Below are 18,789 nucleotides of genomic sequence, written 5' to 3' on the forward strand. Positions count from 1 at the left end.
GCTTTAACTCCTCAAAAGATAAAGAATAATAGAATAAACTGTGCACTGTTGGTCTAAAAAAAGCTTGAAGTACACAATTTCTCTGCAAAATTAAATGGGAAAGCCAAAAGTTTGGTAATCTGGGAGGCCAAAAATCAGCCTTCAAACTATGCCTTATCTCCCAAATCCAGAAAAACTCAAGTAACAAGGGATGATAACAGCTATCATAGAAGGGAATCCTCAGTATCAAGACATATACAAAACATAAAATTCTGGTAAGGGCAGTGGACTTTCAGACTTCTGTATTCCTCGCTTGCATTATGATAAAGTCAACATGTAACACTGAAAACTTCAGACACAATCCCAACTGTCAAAGCATCCCCCACTTTGCTGGGGTAAGAAACTGAACGAGCGATTATTCATTCACAGGATGCTTTCTACAGGGAGAACAGGACAGGGAAGATTAGAATAGTTTAAAGAGCTTAATGCTGAAGAAAATTGAGAAGAAATTCATTCATTCAATGGTACTGGGTTAGAAAAAGATTTAAAATAATTAATAAAAAAAGAAGTGAAACATCAGTCTCAAGAAAGTAGACAAATTCCAGCTGCTAGAATAAGAGACAAGATTGGGCTGCAAGTTTGATGTTATTCCTGCCAAGAATGATGTGCCCTTAGCTTTATTTAGTTTCAGACATCACTTGGATGAGTTAGAATATCCTTTTTTATGCCTCACTAAATATTTTACCTTATTGGGAGAAGCAGCATTTCATTAATAGTGTCAGTATAAAGTTTGAAGGAATTCACTACGTATTTTAAGGATACTTACCAGGCTGCAATCTTATTTTAAAGTTTTGTGTGTCTTCTTTCAAACCAGGAAGAGTAACCTTCACATTAAAGTTCTAATGAAAAGAATATTTTAAATATTAACCTTAAACCAAACCAGATCATAAATTATCTCACATAGTCATGTCAATTCATATATATGTAAATTTCAGAAGTCTATCCGAATTTTCTTGCACTGCTACATAAAGATTTTTTTTTTTTCTGTACTAAAACCTGTCTTTCTCTTATTATTCCCAGATACGTTCAATCCAGGATTTGCATGTTAAACTACACGGTTCTGAAACCATTAAAAGCAGCTATCATAACTTGTGGTTTCCTGCTTAAAGGTTGTTTTACTGTGGAAAAAAAATCTATCAGTTCAAAAAAATTAGTTTTAAAGAAAGGGTCTGCAAGTTCTGTGTTCATTGTTCCTTGCTAATTGCCTGAAGCAAGGCATCACAATCACTATCCACATCATCTTTGAGTAAGGTCATAAGAAAAAAAACTTCTGTAAAACAACAGTTCTTCCAGTACCTAAACGAAACCTTCAATAAAGCTGAAGAGGGACTTTTTGCAAGAGCATGCAGTGATAGGGCAAGGGGTCATGAGTTTAAACTGAAAGAGGGTAGATTTAGATTAGATATACTGAAGAAATTTTTCACCATGAAGGTGGTGAGGCACTGGAATAGGTTGCCCAGAGAAACTGTGGATGCCCTATCCCTGGAAGTGTTCAAGGCCAGGTTGGATGAGACTTTGAGCAACCTGGTCTAGTGGGACGTGTCCCTGCCCCCAGGGGGGTTGGAACTAGATGATCTTTAACATCCAAATCACTCTATGATTCTATAACTGCATCATTAAAACTGTTTTTCACATTAAAATCAGAGAGTGAAGCAGTCTAATCAATAACCTTAAAATCTCCAACTTTAAAAAAATAGTTGCACTGCAGATATGCAAATTTCATATTTTAGATATTTGAGAATATTTAGTTGCAACTCATGAATTGTCATTTTTAGACGTTCAGAAACACTGCCTCTGGAAAGGTTTAGTTTGATAATCCTGGCTGTGCCTGACAGGGTATGCAAAACATTAACACCTTGTAGACTGGATGAAAACAATTGGGTAATTCTTCTGGTTTGCTGGATAAGAGAAGCAGAAAGCACAGTGAGGCCTGGGCAGGTGCATCGAAACTACAGCCACATCAAACACATGAGCTCCCCAGCTGCTGGCTGGCCACACGGGTGCATGAAAACTCTCCAGCTCTGACCAGCCAGCCGACCCTACTGCTCTGCCTGCAAGGCAATCAGCAAGCATCAGCTGGAGCCCCATTAAACCACATGGTGAATCACAAGGAAAGGGGAAGGCAAAATATACTAAAGTTACATGCTGGGGGACCGGGGAAAAAAAGAGGGAGAGGGTGGGGAGAAGGGAAAAATAAGGTATGAAATAAAACCATAGGAAAGTCGTATAGGTTGGCGTTTAGTGTTAATAAGTTGAATTCTTCAGTAGTTCGTTCAATTGAGATTCGTATTAATGCACTAGACACTGCTCCTATGCTCCCCTTCTTTTACTTTTAGCCCTTTCCTGCAATACTAATTTTTACTAAATACTGTCTTCTTAATACTGCACTATTTTCCATCTCTAATTAATCAGTTTACATCTTTTATTTAATTTCTTTTACTCCTTCAACATCCATGTCCTCTAGGGAAGTTCTTTTCCTTTATCCTTCATGACTCTTGTATCTACTTTCTGTGTGAAGTCTGCTTCTATGTATATTGCAGTATTTTCAAATGTAAAGAAGAATAAAGAAACATTATTTTCCTTTTTTAAAATCCCTTCTTTACCCTTCTCCTGACTCCTGACTCCTCTTTTATTTCACCCAAAATCAAAACGTACTTCTCTCTGTCTTGACTGGTTTGGGTGGAATTAAGTCAATGACTACAGAAGTAAATGAAATTTGCTTTCTCTTTCTTCTCTGTCAGTGCTTCCTTCATTGATGACTGTGATATCTGTATTTTCTATCTCAATCAAGTTTCTCTTCTCCATTTGGCATGATTATTCCTTCGACATTTTTTTCCTTACACTTTTCTCTGAAAAACATTACTTTTTTCCATGCTCTCCTTTTCTTTCTTTTTGTTCTCTCATTCACTTTCTCCTTCTAAACTCTTTCCTGAATGCTATTGCTCACTGTTTCTCTGCGATATTTTAGCTGTTCTGCTAGCACTTCAATATCAACTTTTAAGCTTCTGAAAGTTTCTATATTCTTCTCTGATTAAGCACTGAAAATTACACTGTATGTTTTAAAATTATCTGTTGTTTTTACTCCGTTGTCCCACCATGCTGCTTTTTGCCATTATTTTTCATTACTATCTTAAACAGTCCTTTTTTCATATAAATTAGAACTGCTACTTTCAGTGCCAGTTCCTCTACTGTCTCCTACATTTTATGCAATTAAGCAATACCTTTTGCATTTAGTATGGTATTATTTCTGTACTGCAAGTTCCTTAAATGACTCTTGGCTTGTCCCTCACCAAATTGATGAAAAGACATTAAAGTACTAGAGAGAGTGCAGAAAAGGGTGATGAAGCTGGTGAGGGGCCTGGAGCACAAGTGTGATGAGGAGTGGCTGAGGGAACTGGGGCTGTTTAGTCTGGAGAAAAGGAGGCTGAGGGGAGGCCTGATCGCTGTCTACAACTACCTGAAAGGAGGTTGTAGTATGGAGGGGGTTGGTCTCTTCTCCCAAGTAGCAAGTGATAGGACAAGAGGAAATGGCCTCAAGTTGCACCAGGGGAGGTTTAGATTGGATATTAGGAAAAACTTCTTCATGGAAAGGGTTGTCAGCCATTGGAACAGGCTGCCCAGGGAAGTGGTGGAGCCACCATCCCTGGAGGTGTTTAAAGGATGTTTAGACGAGGTTCTTAGGGACACGGTTTAGTGCCAGAGTTAGGTTACGATTGGACTTGATGATCCTGAGGGTCTCTTCCAACCAAAATGATTCTGTTCTATTCTATTCAAATTTATGTCTTGCTATGGCCTGGCACTTTTGCTTCTATACACTTTATTACCCACAATCCACCTCTATCTTCTGTCACTATTCTTGCCCTTCACCTTAAATTCTGAGCTTTACTTAGAAAACTGATTCGCTTCAACACCCTCCAGTTTCCAATAAGCAGGTATACACTCCCTGTTCTCTTTACACAACTTTCCATCCACCAGCAACATTATTTGCTTTTTTCTAAGCAACAATATCAATAGTATAATGAAGGATCTTCAGCTTCTTCAGTTCTTAGCATTGTCTTTACTCTGCTAGACTGCAAGACTAAATGTAAGGATTAGGACCTGATTACAATATTGTGTGAGTATGCCATACACATGATCTAAAAATTATTTTCAAAAAATCTTCAAATCTGTATTTATCAGATGCTTTAAGATCTGTTTTATGAAATAAATATTTTTAGCATATAACATATGTTCTTGTTTTTACAGTAAATTAGCAGCTTGGTACTGAGAATCCATCGGCAACAGGTTGGATTTGGATTACATATATTTGCTACAGAAGTGAAAACAGCATTTTGGAAATGTCTAGACAAGCTCTAGTAGTTACCACTCATATTAAATACTACTACTCTTCATCTCAACTACAAGAATGGAAGATTTCAGTGCAGAAGTCACCAGGATGATCTGGCTTAAACCAATTTTAGCACTGGTTTAAACTAAGATGGCTGATTTAGCATGTTGAGTACACTCCACCACACACCCACATGTTGCTCGGTCCCTCTGGCTCCAGCCCCATCAGCTACAGAGTGCAGCTGTGGGAAAGAAATTGCTCCAGGTAGAGCTGTAAGAGATCATTTGAAAGATATTCCAAGAAATACCTGTAGTTATTGGTGTACCTAGCTCACACTATGTGCAAATCCATTTTACACAAAAAATATTTGCCCTGTGTGTGTTTTGGCTTTTTTTTTTTTTTTTAATGTTAGTTCAAGTTTAAATGCATTAGCCTACCTTGCCCTGGCAACTACTTATAGAGCCTTGAGCAGTGACACCCTTAATGATGCACTTTGTTCCCGTAGTTATTCCTTCATACCGTAATGTCAGTCCACTAGAAAAATACATAGAAAACAAAACAGAATCAATTTAAAAAATAAACACAGTGTTTTAATACACAAGATACTTTCAGATACTCTTCTGGAAACAAAAGCAAAAATGCCAGTTAATTTACGTGAAAAGTATCCAGTATATCATTCAAAACTCAAAGAATTACTATATTAATATCACATGAAGAAAGGATAAAACAAATAGTTGAAACAGTTGAATTACCTAGCTTCAAGAACTGGTTTAATGCCAGTCGTCAACTGTGTTGCATGACCAAATTCATCCTGTAATTCCAAAGGAATATCAAAAGGTACTCCAACTCGAAAAGGAAGTTCCAAAGGACCCACTGAAAATTTCTCTGGTTTGCCCTCTAGGAGAAAAGATAAACACCTTTTTAGAAGCAATTATGTGTGTCCATTGCCTTTTTCTTAATTAAGGTTGCAATTAAGTCAAGTGGTTTTCAGCCTAAAAGTAAACAGGTTGTTCAGAATACTGTTGTAACCAAAATAATGGTTTATTGATCGATCCTCTTTTGTTAACTTACAAAAACATGAAAACAATAACTAAAACATAATAGCAGTAGACTACAGTACAAGAAACATAACAGGACAGCCAAAACTTCCAGAGTACTTAGAACATCAGTACAGCACCTGAAAGTAGACAAATTCCTTGTGGACAGCTTTTCTTAAACATTTAATTGCTTGAATTCTGTTAAAATAATTCATGCAACAACATTTTTGTTCTACAGCTATCCCAAATCTGAAAGATGAGTATTGAGAAGTGTTCGAAAAAGAAACCTGAGTGCATCCTTCCTGTGAAATTTGGCCTGGTTAGACTGCCTCCTATTAGGCACCAAAAAATTAGACTAAACAGAGCAGTAAAAATGGAACCTTATAAATCAGAGTAATGATTGTGGAATCAAACTGGCTTGGCCAAGTGTCCTTCGAAAAATGAAGCAATACAGTGTTGAACTAATGGTAGATAAAGATCGTACCAAATTATTTTGGACTCAAATTAACACCTACATTCACTACCTCCAGGTGCCATTATCAGGGAGCTTCTTTTGCACAAGAGATGTGAGAATCATGGGAGGAGTAAAAATGCTCCCTTGTACTGGTCAAAATGATTTTAACAGTTGCAACAACAAAGGGACCTCAACCTTTCAGTATTTACAATTTTATTTACAAGTGAATGATAAAACTTTAAAATGATTTGACAAAATAACAGTAAAAGAACTTCTGCACTAAGTGAATAACTACCAAAAGAACGTGTCTGAATTAAGAAAACACAAAACTTCTAGATTAACTTAGGAAGTTCATTTTAACTGGCATTTATGACAATTTTTTGGCTTACCAAGAACAACTGTAAATACTGAGTAACAACCTACTGTTAGAGAAATAAAATAATTTGTTTCTCAGACAAAAACGCTGATTTCAGTTTAATTATTCTCTTCTAGATTTTTACAATCTATATACATAAAAGGTCACACAAACGTTAATATTTCAGAATAAGAAGTGTGAGGATTTATGGCTGCCTCTGAAACAACACAAACATTGCAAAAATAAAGACTTGAAATATTCAGTTTTGAAGACTGAAGATATTAAAAATGTCAAATTATCTTCTCACTAAATAAAAAAGCAGCAACAGATAGCAAAAGTTGCTTTTGGTACACTTTGTGTTAGAAGTACCAAACTATTAGTTCATTAGATTTTTAGACTGTAGATTCCTTTCTTACATTCATTCATTTCTATTGCCATGGCAGAAGGAACCTTTAATTGAAGGCTGCCATGCTGGGGAAAGCCACAATACTATTGAAAACACATCCACAATGAATCTCTCCTTGCTTGTTCAGAGCACCTCTCCTTGCTGGTTTCTCTATCACTTGAGTCAGGAGGTTGTTGTTGATGTACTCCAGGAACCTCCTGGATTGCTTATGCCCTGCTGTGTTGTCCCTCCAGCAGATAGTGGGGTGGTTGAAGTCGCCCACAAATATTGGGGTCTGCAAACATAATGCTGTTTCTGGCTGGCTGTAGAAGGCCTCAGCCACTCGATCTTCACAGTCAGGTAGTCTACAGCAGACACCCACTACAGTGTCATCCGTACTGGTTTGCTCTTTAATCCTCACTCATAAGATCTTAGTTGGCTCATTATCCATGCCCAGGCAGAGCTCTGTGCATTCCAGCTGTTCTCTTACATAGAGGGCAACTTCACCTCCTTGCCATCCTGGTCTGTCTTTCCTAAAGAGCCTGTAGCCCTTGCAACATTCCAGTCATGTGAGCCATCCCATCATGTCTCTATGATTCCAGCAAGATCAAAACCCTGCTGTCTCTAAGTCATCATGTTACTCCCATGCTGCATGCCCTAGTGTACATGCACTATTGAACATGGACTAGTGTGCATGCAGTTCAGAGAGGCACCAAAGCACGCAGATTTCCGAGAAAGGCTTTTGGAGATTTCTCCATAATTGCACCTTGTGGGCATTTCCTTGCACGCATACCAATGCCAGAGGTGAACTTGCTTCAGCCCCATTTTGTTGATTTTGTGAGTTTTCTGTCACATCCCTCCAGGCCCTTTGCTTGTCAGCCATATCCATCACTCCCTCACAGGGCTGCTGGTAACCCTCTTCCTCCCCTGTAATTCCTAGTTTAACTTTGGCTTGGGTTTTGCCACTTCAGAAGGCAGCAAAGTCAAGGCATGACAAAATGCCTGAACAAAACTCTTCCTTTTGAGAAGATCTATTTTTTCAATGTATGTAGGCCACAAATTTTTTTATTACTATGTACAAGCACACTTACATAAAAGGATGAATCTTGGTAACATGGTGGAGCAGAGGATATATAATCCACAGTAAGCATGTACTCTTGCAGATTAATTTAGCAAGTAAATAACTACAGATTTTTATTAAGATTAATGATGAAGTACAGAAAAGTATTTTTTTTTCAAATGCAATGAAATCTCATTTACAGATAACATATTATTCCTTTGTAATGGAAAAACTAATAACTTCAGACATTTTACAGTATTATTTATATTCTGGTACTCCAGTGAGTATTTGATGATGGTTAATCCAAAGATAGACACCCACTATAACTGAATGAGAATTTAGTTTTGTGTAGGATTCTTCTATTAGGAAAAAAAGAGACTTAAATCTCAACATGCATATTTTAAATTAATAACCTGGTTTTGAATGAGTTTCTCTCTATGGCTTACACACGAAAGCTGGCCTAATGAATACTAGTTTTATGAAAAAATATTTAATTTATGGCATGAGGAAAAAGGATGATTCTGATTAAGTAAAAGTTTATTAAGTACATTTAGGGAAGTTCACATCAGGGAAAAGCTTTTGATTCCATCAACACTTTTGGTAAAACTGACTGTATAGCACAGCCAACACACTGCAGGTGAGATCAAAACCTATTACACACAAAAAATACTTTTTCCTAAATCTACTTCATATTTGACATGCAAATGCTACTTTTCAGTGCTGAAAATTACCTCTCAACTAAAACATGAACCATTTTTAATATACAATGGATCAAACAGAAATACTAAAAGAAATTGGCATGACTGGAATTCTTACCTATAATAGTAAATTTAAATATTTTAGATGGTAGAGGCCTTCCTGCATAAGTGTCTGCATTGCTTTCATTCAATACTACTTGCAGTTTCAAGGTGTAGTTCCCAAGTTTCTGAAGATTTTCTAAACAGAAATACAAATACAATTAGAAAGCAAATAAATAAAATTATAAATAAACTGAAAATACTGCATATGTGAACTTACCCATTTTTTTAAACCAGTACGGCCATTTGCCTCCATGCTGACTGATATGGGATATTATTTCTTTATTCCCAGTAGGTGCTGAAACAAACAATTACTACATGTATTTAGACTTTGCACTATCGTTGTTCATTTTTTCAAGTATTACTATCAGTCATTATTAAGTATTACTATCAATTCTAAATCTAATAAATTCAGATTGGCAATTAATCACAGCTAAAAAAAATGAATTCCCTACTTAATTCCATTTTAATTAAAACCTGCTAGCCTCAGACACATTAAACTGAAAGCGGCAGGCTTGTACAGTTGAATTTTATTAGCTCTGTGGTTATATGTTCCCCGTTAAGTCCGAGCAGTTGTAGGCTGTGTACTCCATGCCGATCAACTTGACAAATGACCATAACAAATTAGCTTAAATGGGAGTAATGGTAAAAATGTGTAGTTGACTGAACATATAATCGAGCAGAAAAGAACATTCCTTTTTTTTTTCCTTCAAATACCTGTCTTTATAAACACTTCTGCAGCATTATGACACATCCAAAAAGAGAACACACAGAAACTTCAAGGCAATTTTTAGTGACTGATTCTATAACCTAAGATAAATACAGGAATAACATTTATTGTTTGAAACTTCAAGAGGAATTAATATATTTGTTTTTCAAAATATAATTTAGAATAAATACAGAATGTAACTGCAGTAAGAGTACACAGGACAAAAAGAAATGCAGTAAAAAAATATACATTGCTCTATAGCTATGTAAAACTGTTTTAGATCCTGTTGTTCTTACACCAAATTGCATAAGTAAGATAAAGTAATAGTCATCAATTTTCTTATTTCTTTGCATGTGTAATTCTGGAAGTACTGGGTTATTAAAACACATTTTGATTGTGTTTTGTAGTAAGAGCTAATTCAGTTTTCTATATCAGAGTTTTTTCCACATTTAGTAGTTACTAACACTGAGAAAACAGAACTTAAGTGAGTGCAGTTTTCCTGATGCAGTGTCAACTGCCACCAAGTTCAACTGAAAGTCTCTCTGTATCACACAAGATGCACACCTTTCTTCTTGTACCACCCCAATACAGATAATCTAAAGTGGAAATTTGTCTAAGGGAAGTGAAGAAAGTCTAATACTTCTGTGTATAGTGATACACAAAAGATAACAATGAAACAAATGGGATCTTGGAAGAAAACAAATGAGAAAACTGTGGCTTTTAAAGGCAAGGCTGTTATGTTCTGATGTTCTTTTTCGAAACAGGATACAATCCCAAGAGTAGTTCTGTGCAAGAAAGTTAACAGGTATGTCCAATGTTATTGTGGTTGCTGTGATGAAAAAAATATCCTGATGTTTTACTTGAACAACAGGCTAAAAATTGTTTCAGTGGAGTAACATGCAAAGATTTAGAACTTTATTGGGAATTACTCAATTTTTTCCTTTGGTAGCCCTTTAAACACTTTGTACTAGCAGTGATTAGTGAACTCTCCTCTATTGTTTTGCTAGAAAGCATCATTAGGACTTCCTGACCACCATGTTCTTTTCTTGACGCTTCCACACAAATGTATTTATGAATATTACCAGTATCCCTATAATAACTGAGACACGGAAGTCTGCACTTGGTGTAAACTATGTGTACCACAAAGAGCACAAGCAATTAAGCTTTTATAGACTCTATAGAGTTTTGCAAAAAATACAAACCTGAAGCTAAATTATTTAAATTTGGTTGTTTTTCCTCACACAGAAACAGAACAGAATTTTCATTCATTATTGCAGGGGATTTTTGCTTTATTGTCTGAAACTTTTTGGAAAGAAATGTTCTTCTAGAGACAAAAGGATTATTATGGCACCAACATATGCTTCGCATATGAAGAAGGTTTCCATATATAGTATTCCGAAAAAAACAGATAACGTCCCTGCTATGGTATAATATAAATCCATGGAGGGCACAGATAGAGGAAAAACATCAGTCATTTTGTTTCAAATGACATATTATACCCAATAGCCATAGCCTTCCTGGACTAGGAGAATTCAATGGTGCATGTGAGAGAGAGGTGCATCTGAATGGCATCTCCCATTGCGGTTTACAGGAGTGAAATGGCAATGTTCTTCTTTGGTCAACTAAGTTCTAAAATAAATACTTCAGTGATGAAAACAGTTTGCTGAAGAGCTCAAAAACCTGAAAAGATGCCTCACTACTGCCACAGATTGCCACAGCACCTACTTCAGTATTTTAACAGAGGTACCTGCAATTTAATGGAGAAATTGGGAGTGATTCAAACATAATTTTCTGAGATAGAAATGCTTATTTCTCAGCCTCATCTTAGACAAGAAACACCCAGGCATGACTGAAAAAAAAAAAATTCCCAGAACCCCAATTTCCTGGCAGCACTCTCTCTCCTAGCAGCCTCCTTCAATCAATCCTAACCTGAAATTTTAGAGTCAGTCTTAGAGAAACAACCCACTGATGGCCAATCCATGCCTCCCTTTCACAGGCACTTCCCACAGGCAGTTTCTTTATCCTCCTCTTTCATTTGTTAGCCCCTTTGTGTTTCTGCTCCACCTAGACCCTTCAGCTTTCTCTGAGCTCTGACCCATAACTCCAACCTCATTTTTTGGTCAGATCTTACCAGCTCCACCTCATTATGGCCCAGATGAAAAATTTCTCATATCTCAGCTGTCTTGCCAGCCCTGACTTTTCCAAACCCTGGACAAGGTTCTCCCATCGCAGTCCAGACAAGCAGTTTCTCACAGTCTAGTTCTCCTGCTATCTCACCCTTTCCTTTGGCAGCTCCTTTTATCCCCACCGGACCCCTCAATTCTATCAGTCTCTCAATCCTAATTCAATCCCTGATTTTAAATCAAACCTTGCATAAGGCTGCCCAGTTACAGACCAGATAAGAAGTTTCTCATAGCTCAACTCTCTTGGCTGTCTGCAGTATATTTTGCCAGGTATTTCACTCATCAAAAGAGACTTTTTGTACATTATGTTTGCTGTTGGCCTTCATATGGATGTAAATATGTTAGTACAAATGAGAGTTTTACATTATAAGAAAGACTAGCGGTTTGAGTCTGACAGGTATGTCACATCCAAACTGTCTCTTACAGGACTTATTCATTGTTCTGGTGAAGAACAGGTGGGTTACACCAGTGATTCCTCAATTGACTAGAGACAAAAGTTAAGCCAGGAAGCAGTAAAAACAGTTATAAGTACAAATTTCCATGAATGAATCAAAGTGGTTAGGAGACACAAAAGGTCCGAAGATAGACTTTTCAGTGATCAGAGACAAAGGGCAAACTCGGTTTTTTGTTTCCTAGCAACAACACTGACAAAACCTAAGAGCAGAAACACCATGCCTCTTTCAAGTTTATACACCCTGAAGTCAGGATGGTCTCACCTTAGTTAAGGTTGCAAAACACTGATTTATCCCCCAAGCTATTGTCAAATACAATCTGATAATCTGTATTATGTGAACATGTTTTTTTGTATTCCAGCCTCTTATGCCCCAACACACTTCCTTGGACAATGGGCATGCACAGCAGACAGTCTTCATACAACAAGTGCCATTAAAACACCACGTGTAGTCTTATGACACATACACTAAACTGAAGCTAAGATAGTTCCATTTGGTTTCCTTTGACAAATATCACTACAGTAACCTTAGTGCTTCAGAAAGGTATTTCTACAACTCTGATCAGATAAAAGGAATTGGATTTTCCTATTGCATACGGAAAGAAACAAGACAAACAAGATTTTAAGTTTCTGTAAATTTCAGATATATTTGATGTGCAGAGTTGGAGTTTTCAGAGAATTTAGAGTTCTAATTCTGTGTTCAACATACAACTGAGTAGTTTCAGCTGTCTTGCCATGTAAAAATAGCAAGTGAAGCACCCATAAAGTTAGTATCGCTAGATACTAAACAGGTCTGGTCCCTACTTTTACCTAGCTCATGTGAAATGCCATGTTGATTACAGAAACATTATCCATTTTAAACATGTTTTTATGCATATTAAGTAGATAGCCTGGAATCGACAAGCCCTCCTTACATGTGATAGAAGATGTAATTGTAACATACCATTAAAACATTAAACATCTGGCATTGAAGCAATTACAATTTCATGAAGTGTGGCTTTGGAATACTACATGCTCTGATGGATATTGTCCTTAAAATTAAAAGCTATATCGATCTATCAAATTCTAATACGTATTATATGTATATACACAAATAAATATATTATCCATTAAGCATTTTTTAAATAATAAAGAGTCATTTAAATATACTGAAATACTTACAATGTAAAATAACCTTGAGTTCCACAAGAAGTTTCTTTGAACCCCCATGGCTTGTACCTGGAAGTTTTTGCATTGCTTCTCCTTTTTTATTCAAAATTTCTATTCTTAATGCTCCTGTATTTATAAGGAAAAATGACGGGCTTTTAAAATATGCTATTTGTTATAAAGGATTAGAGATTTCTGTATACCTTTTTTTTCTTTTTTTATCAAAAGTGCATAATATAATATTCAATTGAAATTTTAGCTTTTAGTATTTGGAAGAAAAAATATACCTATTGGTGTACCAGCAAATCTTGTTTCATTTGGTAGTAACTCATCTCCTTCGGGCCATGTTACTGATAATTTGTCAGGAAGTCTAGTGAAAAAGAAAGAGTGAACAGTTTTGCCATGAGGTAAACAACAGGGTAATTTATCTTTAGTAGAATACAGATGAAGCTATTTTTTTGGGAAAACAAACCAAAACAAACTATTTCTTCTTGGTTTAGAGTTTTAGGGTTTTCTTGTTTCTACTGAAACTACTGACTGCTTTCCCATTAGTGAATAAAACTGAACTTTGTTGTTTTTGTTCCTGAAGAAATACTAAAACAGTTATTAAGAACTCCAGAGGTAAATAATTACAATTAGAGCTTACCTTGCCATTTCATCTTCTATGTATTTTTTAACAGCTTTCTCAGACACTGTTCTGTCAAGTTTTGAGATCGGAATAGTTTTCATTTCAGCATACAATGCCTGAGGTTCCTGAAAAAAAAAACTGAGTGCAGTTATAAACAGCCCAATTATAATATGTTAGAGAAGAAATACCTCTTTATCAAGGGACTAGACAAGTAGACATATTGCATTATGCTAACAAATGCTACCTGGTGACTCCACAAGACAGTGTTCTAAGATGTGCTAAATCCCAAAGAAAACCCCATAATTTTCAACAGTTATTTAATAAGTCTGACCCAGGATTATGTTTAAAGATTCCATAGGTATACTAGGTGTGTGAATCCTTTTTATATTTGTCCTACCAAGGCAATTTGAACCTCTCCTCCAGTGGCAAATATATCCCCATCATGGTCTCCATACAAAAAAAATTTCTCAATACTTCCATAGAATAATGGAAGAGTCTTAATAGTTTTCACCTGTAAAGAGAAGACAAAATTAATGTATTTGTCTTTTATAGCGTTGAATGCTCTATTGCAAAAGAAACAAACCCCCAACATCAGTGAGCAACTAACTTACCAGCTGTCCAGTTTTGTATGTTTTCCCATCCCACTCTATTGCAGCATACACTGCCCAAGGGCTCTGCATTCTTTTCGATGGTAAATCAGTACGTGTAGTTATTCCTTTAAAGACTGTGAACTTTATCTGTTTATCATATTTTTCGTGACAGTCTTTGAGCCACAAAGCAAATTCTCTGTCAATTTTCATTCGCTGCTCCTATTAAGAGATTACAAAAGAAATACATATTATTAAAGTATTATGAAATTTAAGTCAGACAATTTCAGAAGTAAGAACAATTATAGGAGTACAGTGATACTGTACTAAAAAAAAATGTATTCTTCAGCTTGGAACCACTACAAAATTCTAGGAAAGCTATACTTCAGGTGTTTCTCCTAGCACCCATATTCTTCAATGAAGAAGGTCTCTCCAAATAAACTGTCATTATAACAAGTGCATAGTAATTGTTTAAGAAAATAAAAGGAAAAAGTCTAAATCTTTTTTTTACCAATTTAAAGAGTCAGCTTTACCACTCACTAAAACCGACACAAGTATCTGCTATAAAGTCCTGCAAAAGTGCTCAAGGTGAAAGTTTTTCAGAAACAGGGCAATATTCAGTGACACGAACAAATGACCAGTGACTAAAAGTTTCTAGATCACTTGCATTAAACTTTGCCAAGAAGAAATACTTTGCGAAGAAGTATAAAATGATCACCTGTCCATTGAAGATTCTTGTGAACAGAGTATTTTTATCTTTTAGTTTGAGCTCCAGATCCATGAAAGTGAGTTTGTTTGTGCTGACCTGGAATTTATCATTGGTAAATAATGCACCAGAAATTCTGTTGTAGCATTCAATTGGTGCCAATCCTCTCTTCTTTGGAGAAGCACACCAGTCAAAACTGAAAAAAAGGAGAAAGACATTAAAACACTTTTTTAAAAAGAGAGGTTTACATTATAGAAACAGACCGGTTTACATTGTAGAAACAGATTACTACTTACTCTTCCACAGTTGTGTATGGTATTAATCTTCCATTCCAAAAACATTCAAAAATAGGCCTTTTCCCTCTGGCACCCTTTTCTACTATAAAGCAGTCGTCATCATCATCATTGCCTAATTCTTGATTAAAAAGGAGACAATCTCTATGAATAAATTTATTTAAAAAGCTAATATAATATCAAAAACCAGAGCAGTCCAAAGTAAGGGTTATCTATACTTATTAAGTTAGGCACAGTATGAATACACATGATATCAAGCTAGGTATATTCAATATTAGGACTTTTTTTTTCTCCTGTCCAAGCACACAAACTTAGGAAAGCTAAGGAAAAAAATTTAAACAGGGATTGAATAATATTACCCAATCTACCAAATTTGCAAATTTCAAATTTGAATAAATATTACTTTTTCCTCTTAGTTTCAACTGATATTCTTCTAACATAATAAAATCTTGTCACAATTAAACTCAAGGTTTGTTTTGGAAAAAAAAAAAATCACCAACATAAATGATTTTAAAATCCTAGCATCTGAAAATTCATCAAGACTGGATAAAACAAATTTTACATTCAGGGCTTAGACTACTTTTTGTCCTCTGCGGTATTCCAATGTTAGAATCTCTTGAATCAAACTGCTGGTGTTTCATTACTTTCTTGGAGCAAAGATCTAACAGTCAGGAAAGTTGAAATGTTTCAATCAGACTGCATTCCATAAGAGTTTATAGTTTGAAATCAGAAGGTGTTATGTCAAAGATCAGGTTTACGTGAACGAGTTACCACAACAACCAATCTGTTCATCCAAAAGGATGCGAACGTTTTGTTTCTGCCACAACCCAAATTAGATAATAATTTACACTTCAATTTAAATCGTTCTACTTTATATTTCATTAAAACATTTAGAGTAGTAGGACTGCCTATAATATAATAGGACTGATAATCAGCGAAACATTTCACTCACTTGATGGAAAACATGGATCATCAGGGTATGTTTCTTTATCGTACAGGAAGGGATGATATCGGATGATGCCTTCCACTATACCTTCTCCATCAACATGTGCCTTAAACTCAAAACTATCTGCTGCAGTATTTATATACAATGTCTGCATGTCATCCTTGATCTCCCTAAGATTGACAATCTTTGGCACTTTTCCTTTTTCAAACATTGAAATCTGGGAAAAAAATAAAACAAGTTGATTTTCCTTAGACCAAAATATGTACAGTAATTAGCATTTATGACATTTATCTTCCCTGTTAGCAAAATTAATTACTTCCTATGCTGCAGTGATAAACAATACTACTTTTTAAAAATTAAATTACATATAGATGTTAAAATGCTGCTGTAGTTCAAAGTGCATGATTAAAGAAAAACAGGCACAATACGAAATAAGTTGCCATCAAAGAAGACTTTTGACTAATAAGTATAAAATCTCTTACCTGAATGTCGATATAGTTGAAAGGGCTTACATCTTTTGTTACAGCATTAGTTTCATTTCCTTTTGGTCCATGGATATAATAGTGATAGATATGCCTGAAATACATTTCAAATGAAAAAAAAAAAAAAAAAAATCAATCTCAGAAAGTGAAATGAAAAAAATTGCGCATTATAATTTTCAAAAATCTAAATAAACTCATATTTTATTAAAATACACCTGGTTCTTTGTATTGTTATAAATCAACTCCATGGCAATATGTGTTATATGGTACAGAAGATTTACTAAAGGGAGTGACTCCTTTTCACTCCCTTCAACTCTCATGTCCTTCATGCACAATCATATTAATATCAATTTTTTGATAAAATAATTAGGAACATTACAAAATGGAAAATAATACATAAGTGAAAACAAAAAGATTGTTACATGGCTACAGATCCTTTACATCAAAGTGCAAAACTACTGTAATTTGTTCTGCACCTGGATATTACAAAATATTGTTTCTGATATCAGCTTCGTATTGATCATCTAATAGTAATAGAAGTGTTTAACAAACAATCACCATCCTTAAGTTATTTAAAAAAAAGTAAAGATACTCCATTTGAATAAGGCAGCAGCCGTAGATGTGATCTGCATATTAGAATATTTTTTAAAATTTGTAAACATTATTTTCTAATGGCACTTGTCATCATTTAAGAAACTAAAAAAAATCCACACCATCAGATAGATTAATTTTTTTTTCATAGAGATATGATGTTTGAGAAAACTGAAAAACTTAACTGGATTTACTTTAACTTTTCAGCAAGCTACCTAATTCTTTCAGGTTCAAAGGCTGAGTCCTTAAACCTCAGGGCAGTCATTCATAAAAAAATTAGATTATACAAGTCAATGGGACTGAATGCATGAAGGAAGTTAAATGCACCTTTGCTTCCAACATCCACTGCACTAAATGCACCACAAGGAAAAATCTTGGGTCTCAGACAGAAGTTCCTCATGGTCTCCTTGCTCAGGACTTTAGAGCAGGCTGGTATGTCTGAACTGCTCAGCACTTTGTCTGCATCTCATCCTGACCTCAAAAGGTGCATTCATGGCCTTAAGACATAATTATTTGGGGGGTTTAGCTCCCCTCCCTTCATTTCAAAGCATCTGAAACAATATGAGGGCTGTGCTGTAGCCCACTAGAGCAGAAGGAGCTAGTATCATGTTAGGGCAGGAGGGTACGTGGAGGTGTTTGAGGGGAAAAAGGCCATTACAGCTGAAATAGTGATGCAGGATTGTGTAGCACTGGGAAGCTAAATCTGATTGGTTTTACTGTAATAGCTACTTGAATAATTCCACTTGGGTTTCATCTCAAATGGAGGCAGTTCTTCCACTTCAAGAGGTCGTTGGAATGAACTAGCACACACCTAAGTGTGGCTGTTCACCAGAACAGCAACTAGAAGCTAATGAGGGACCTAAGCTATCTGACATTGTAGATGTAACCCTACATTTTCATGAGGTTAAAACGGGTTTCAGCCACAAGTTCTTACATGCAACAGTGAATCATATTTCATATCATAAGGTAGTATCTAGTCCTTACATTAATCCTCTTATTAAGTATTATCTATTACTAATAGATTACAGGTAAAACAACAATAAAAAAATAGCTTCAAAAATCAAGTTTTATGGCTTGGCAGATTTCAAAATTGGGCTATGACTTCATAATTCAGTTCACACTGACAGAAAGATCCATCATGTTAATAGATAAGGCCACATGATTCACAGGTACCACATACTTTCACATCTCCAGGCTCTGCAGGCCCACTGATGATACTACTATAGTACTGAGTTGACAGTATCATATATTGTTCTCCTACTTAAACTGGGATGAAGCAGCAACTTTTTTTGGTTTTGTTTTATAAACAAAAAACAAACAAACTGTAAATACAAAGCTAGATATCAAGGTCAGGAGCACAGCTGTGAGAAAAATAACTTTCAAGTTATTAATAATTAGATACCAAATTATTATATTAATAACTGCTACACTGAATAGGTTATTAATAATTAGATTGGATAATTACGTACCAATTATCAAGTCACATTGAAACTAATGTTTGTAAACATATTTGTTTAGATGGGGGACGCATTCAGTTGTGGTAGTTTCTGTAAAATCGGTTAGCAAGGAAGACTAATTGTGGCATTAACAAAATATGTATCAACAACCTGAAC

At 35.5% G+C, this 18,789-nt stretch overlaps 1 protein-coding gene across 2 annotated transcripts in view; it reads right to left on the minus strand.

The window, feature by feature from the left end:
- SMCHD1 (structural maintenance of chromosomes flexible hinge domain containing 1) overlaps positions 1–18,789 on the minus strand; it is an 83,975-nt gene that overhangs the window by 40,408 nt on the left and 24,778 nt on the right. For both annotated transcript variants that reach the window (XM_065629046.1, XM_065629047.1), the window contains exons 9-22: positions 16,586–16,679; positions 16,110–16,320; positions 15,161–15,278; positions 14,877–15,060; positions 14,183–14,380; positions 13,969–14,082; positions 13,590–13,696; positions 13,231–13,313; positions 12,959–13,072; positions 8,675–8,752; positions 8,474–8,593; positions 5,119–5,263; positions 4,804–4,900; positions 806–878 (exon numbers count right to left, since the gene is read on the minus strand). In XM_065629046.1, coding sequence (XP_065485118.1) covers positions 806–878; positions 4,804–4,900; positions 5,119–5,263; positions 8,474–8,593; positions 8,675–8,752; positions 12,959–13,072; positions 13,231–13,313; positions 13,590–13,696; positions 13,969–14,082; positions 14,183–14,380; positions 14,877–15,060; positions 15,161–15,278; positions 16,110–16,320; positions 16,586–16,679 — 1,736 coding nt within the window. The remainder of the gene's footprint in view (positions 1–805; positions 879–4,803; positions 4,901–5,118; positions 5,264–8,473; positions 8,594–8,674; positions 8,753–12,958; positions 13,073–13,230; positions 13,314–13,589; positions 13,697–13,968; positions 14,083–14,182; positions 14,381–14,876; positions 15,061–15,160; positions 15,279–16,109; positions 16,321–16,585; positions 16,680–18,789) is intronic.

This window comes from Caloenas nicobarica, chromosome 2, assembly GCF_036013445.1.
Source record: "Caloenas nicobarica isolate bCalNic1 chromosome 2, bCalNic1.hap1, whole genome shotgun sequence".
NCBI lineage: Eukaryota > Metazoa > Chordata > Aves > Columbiformes > Columbidae > Caloenas > Caloenas nicobarica.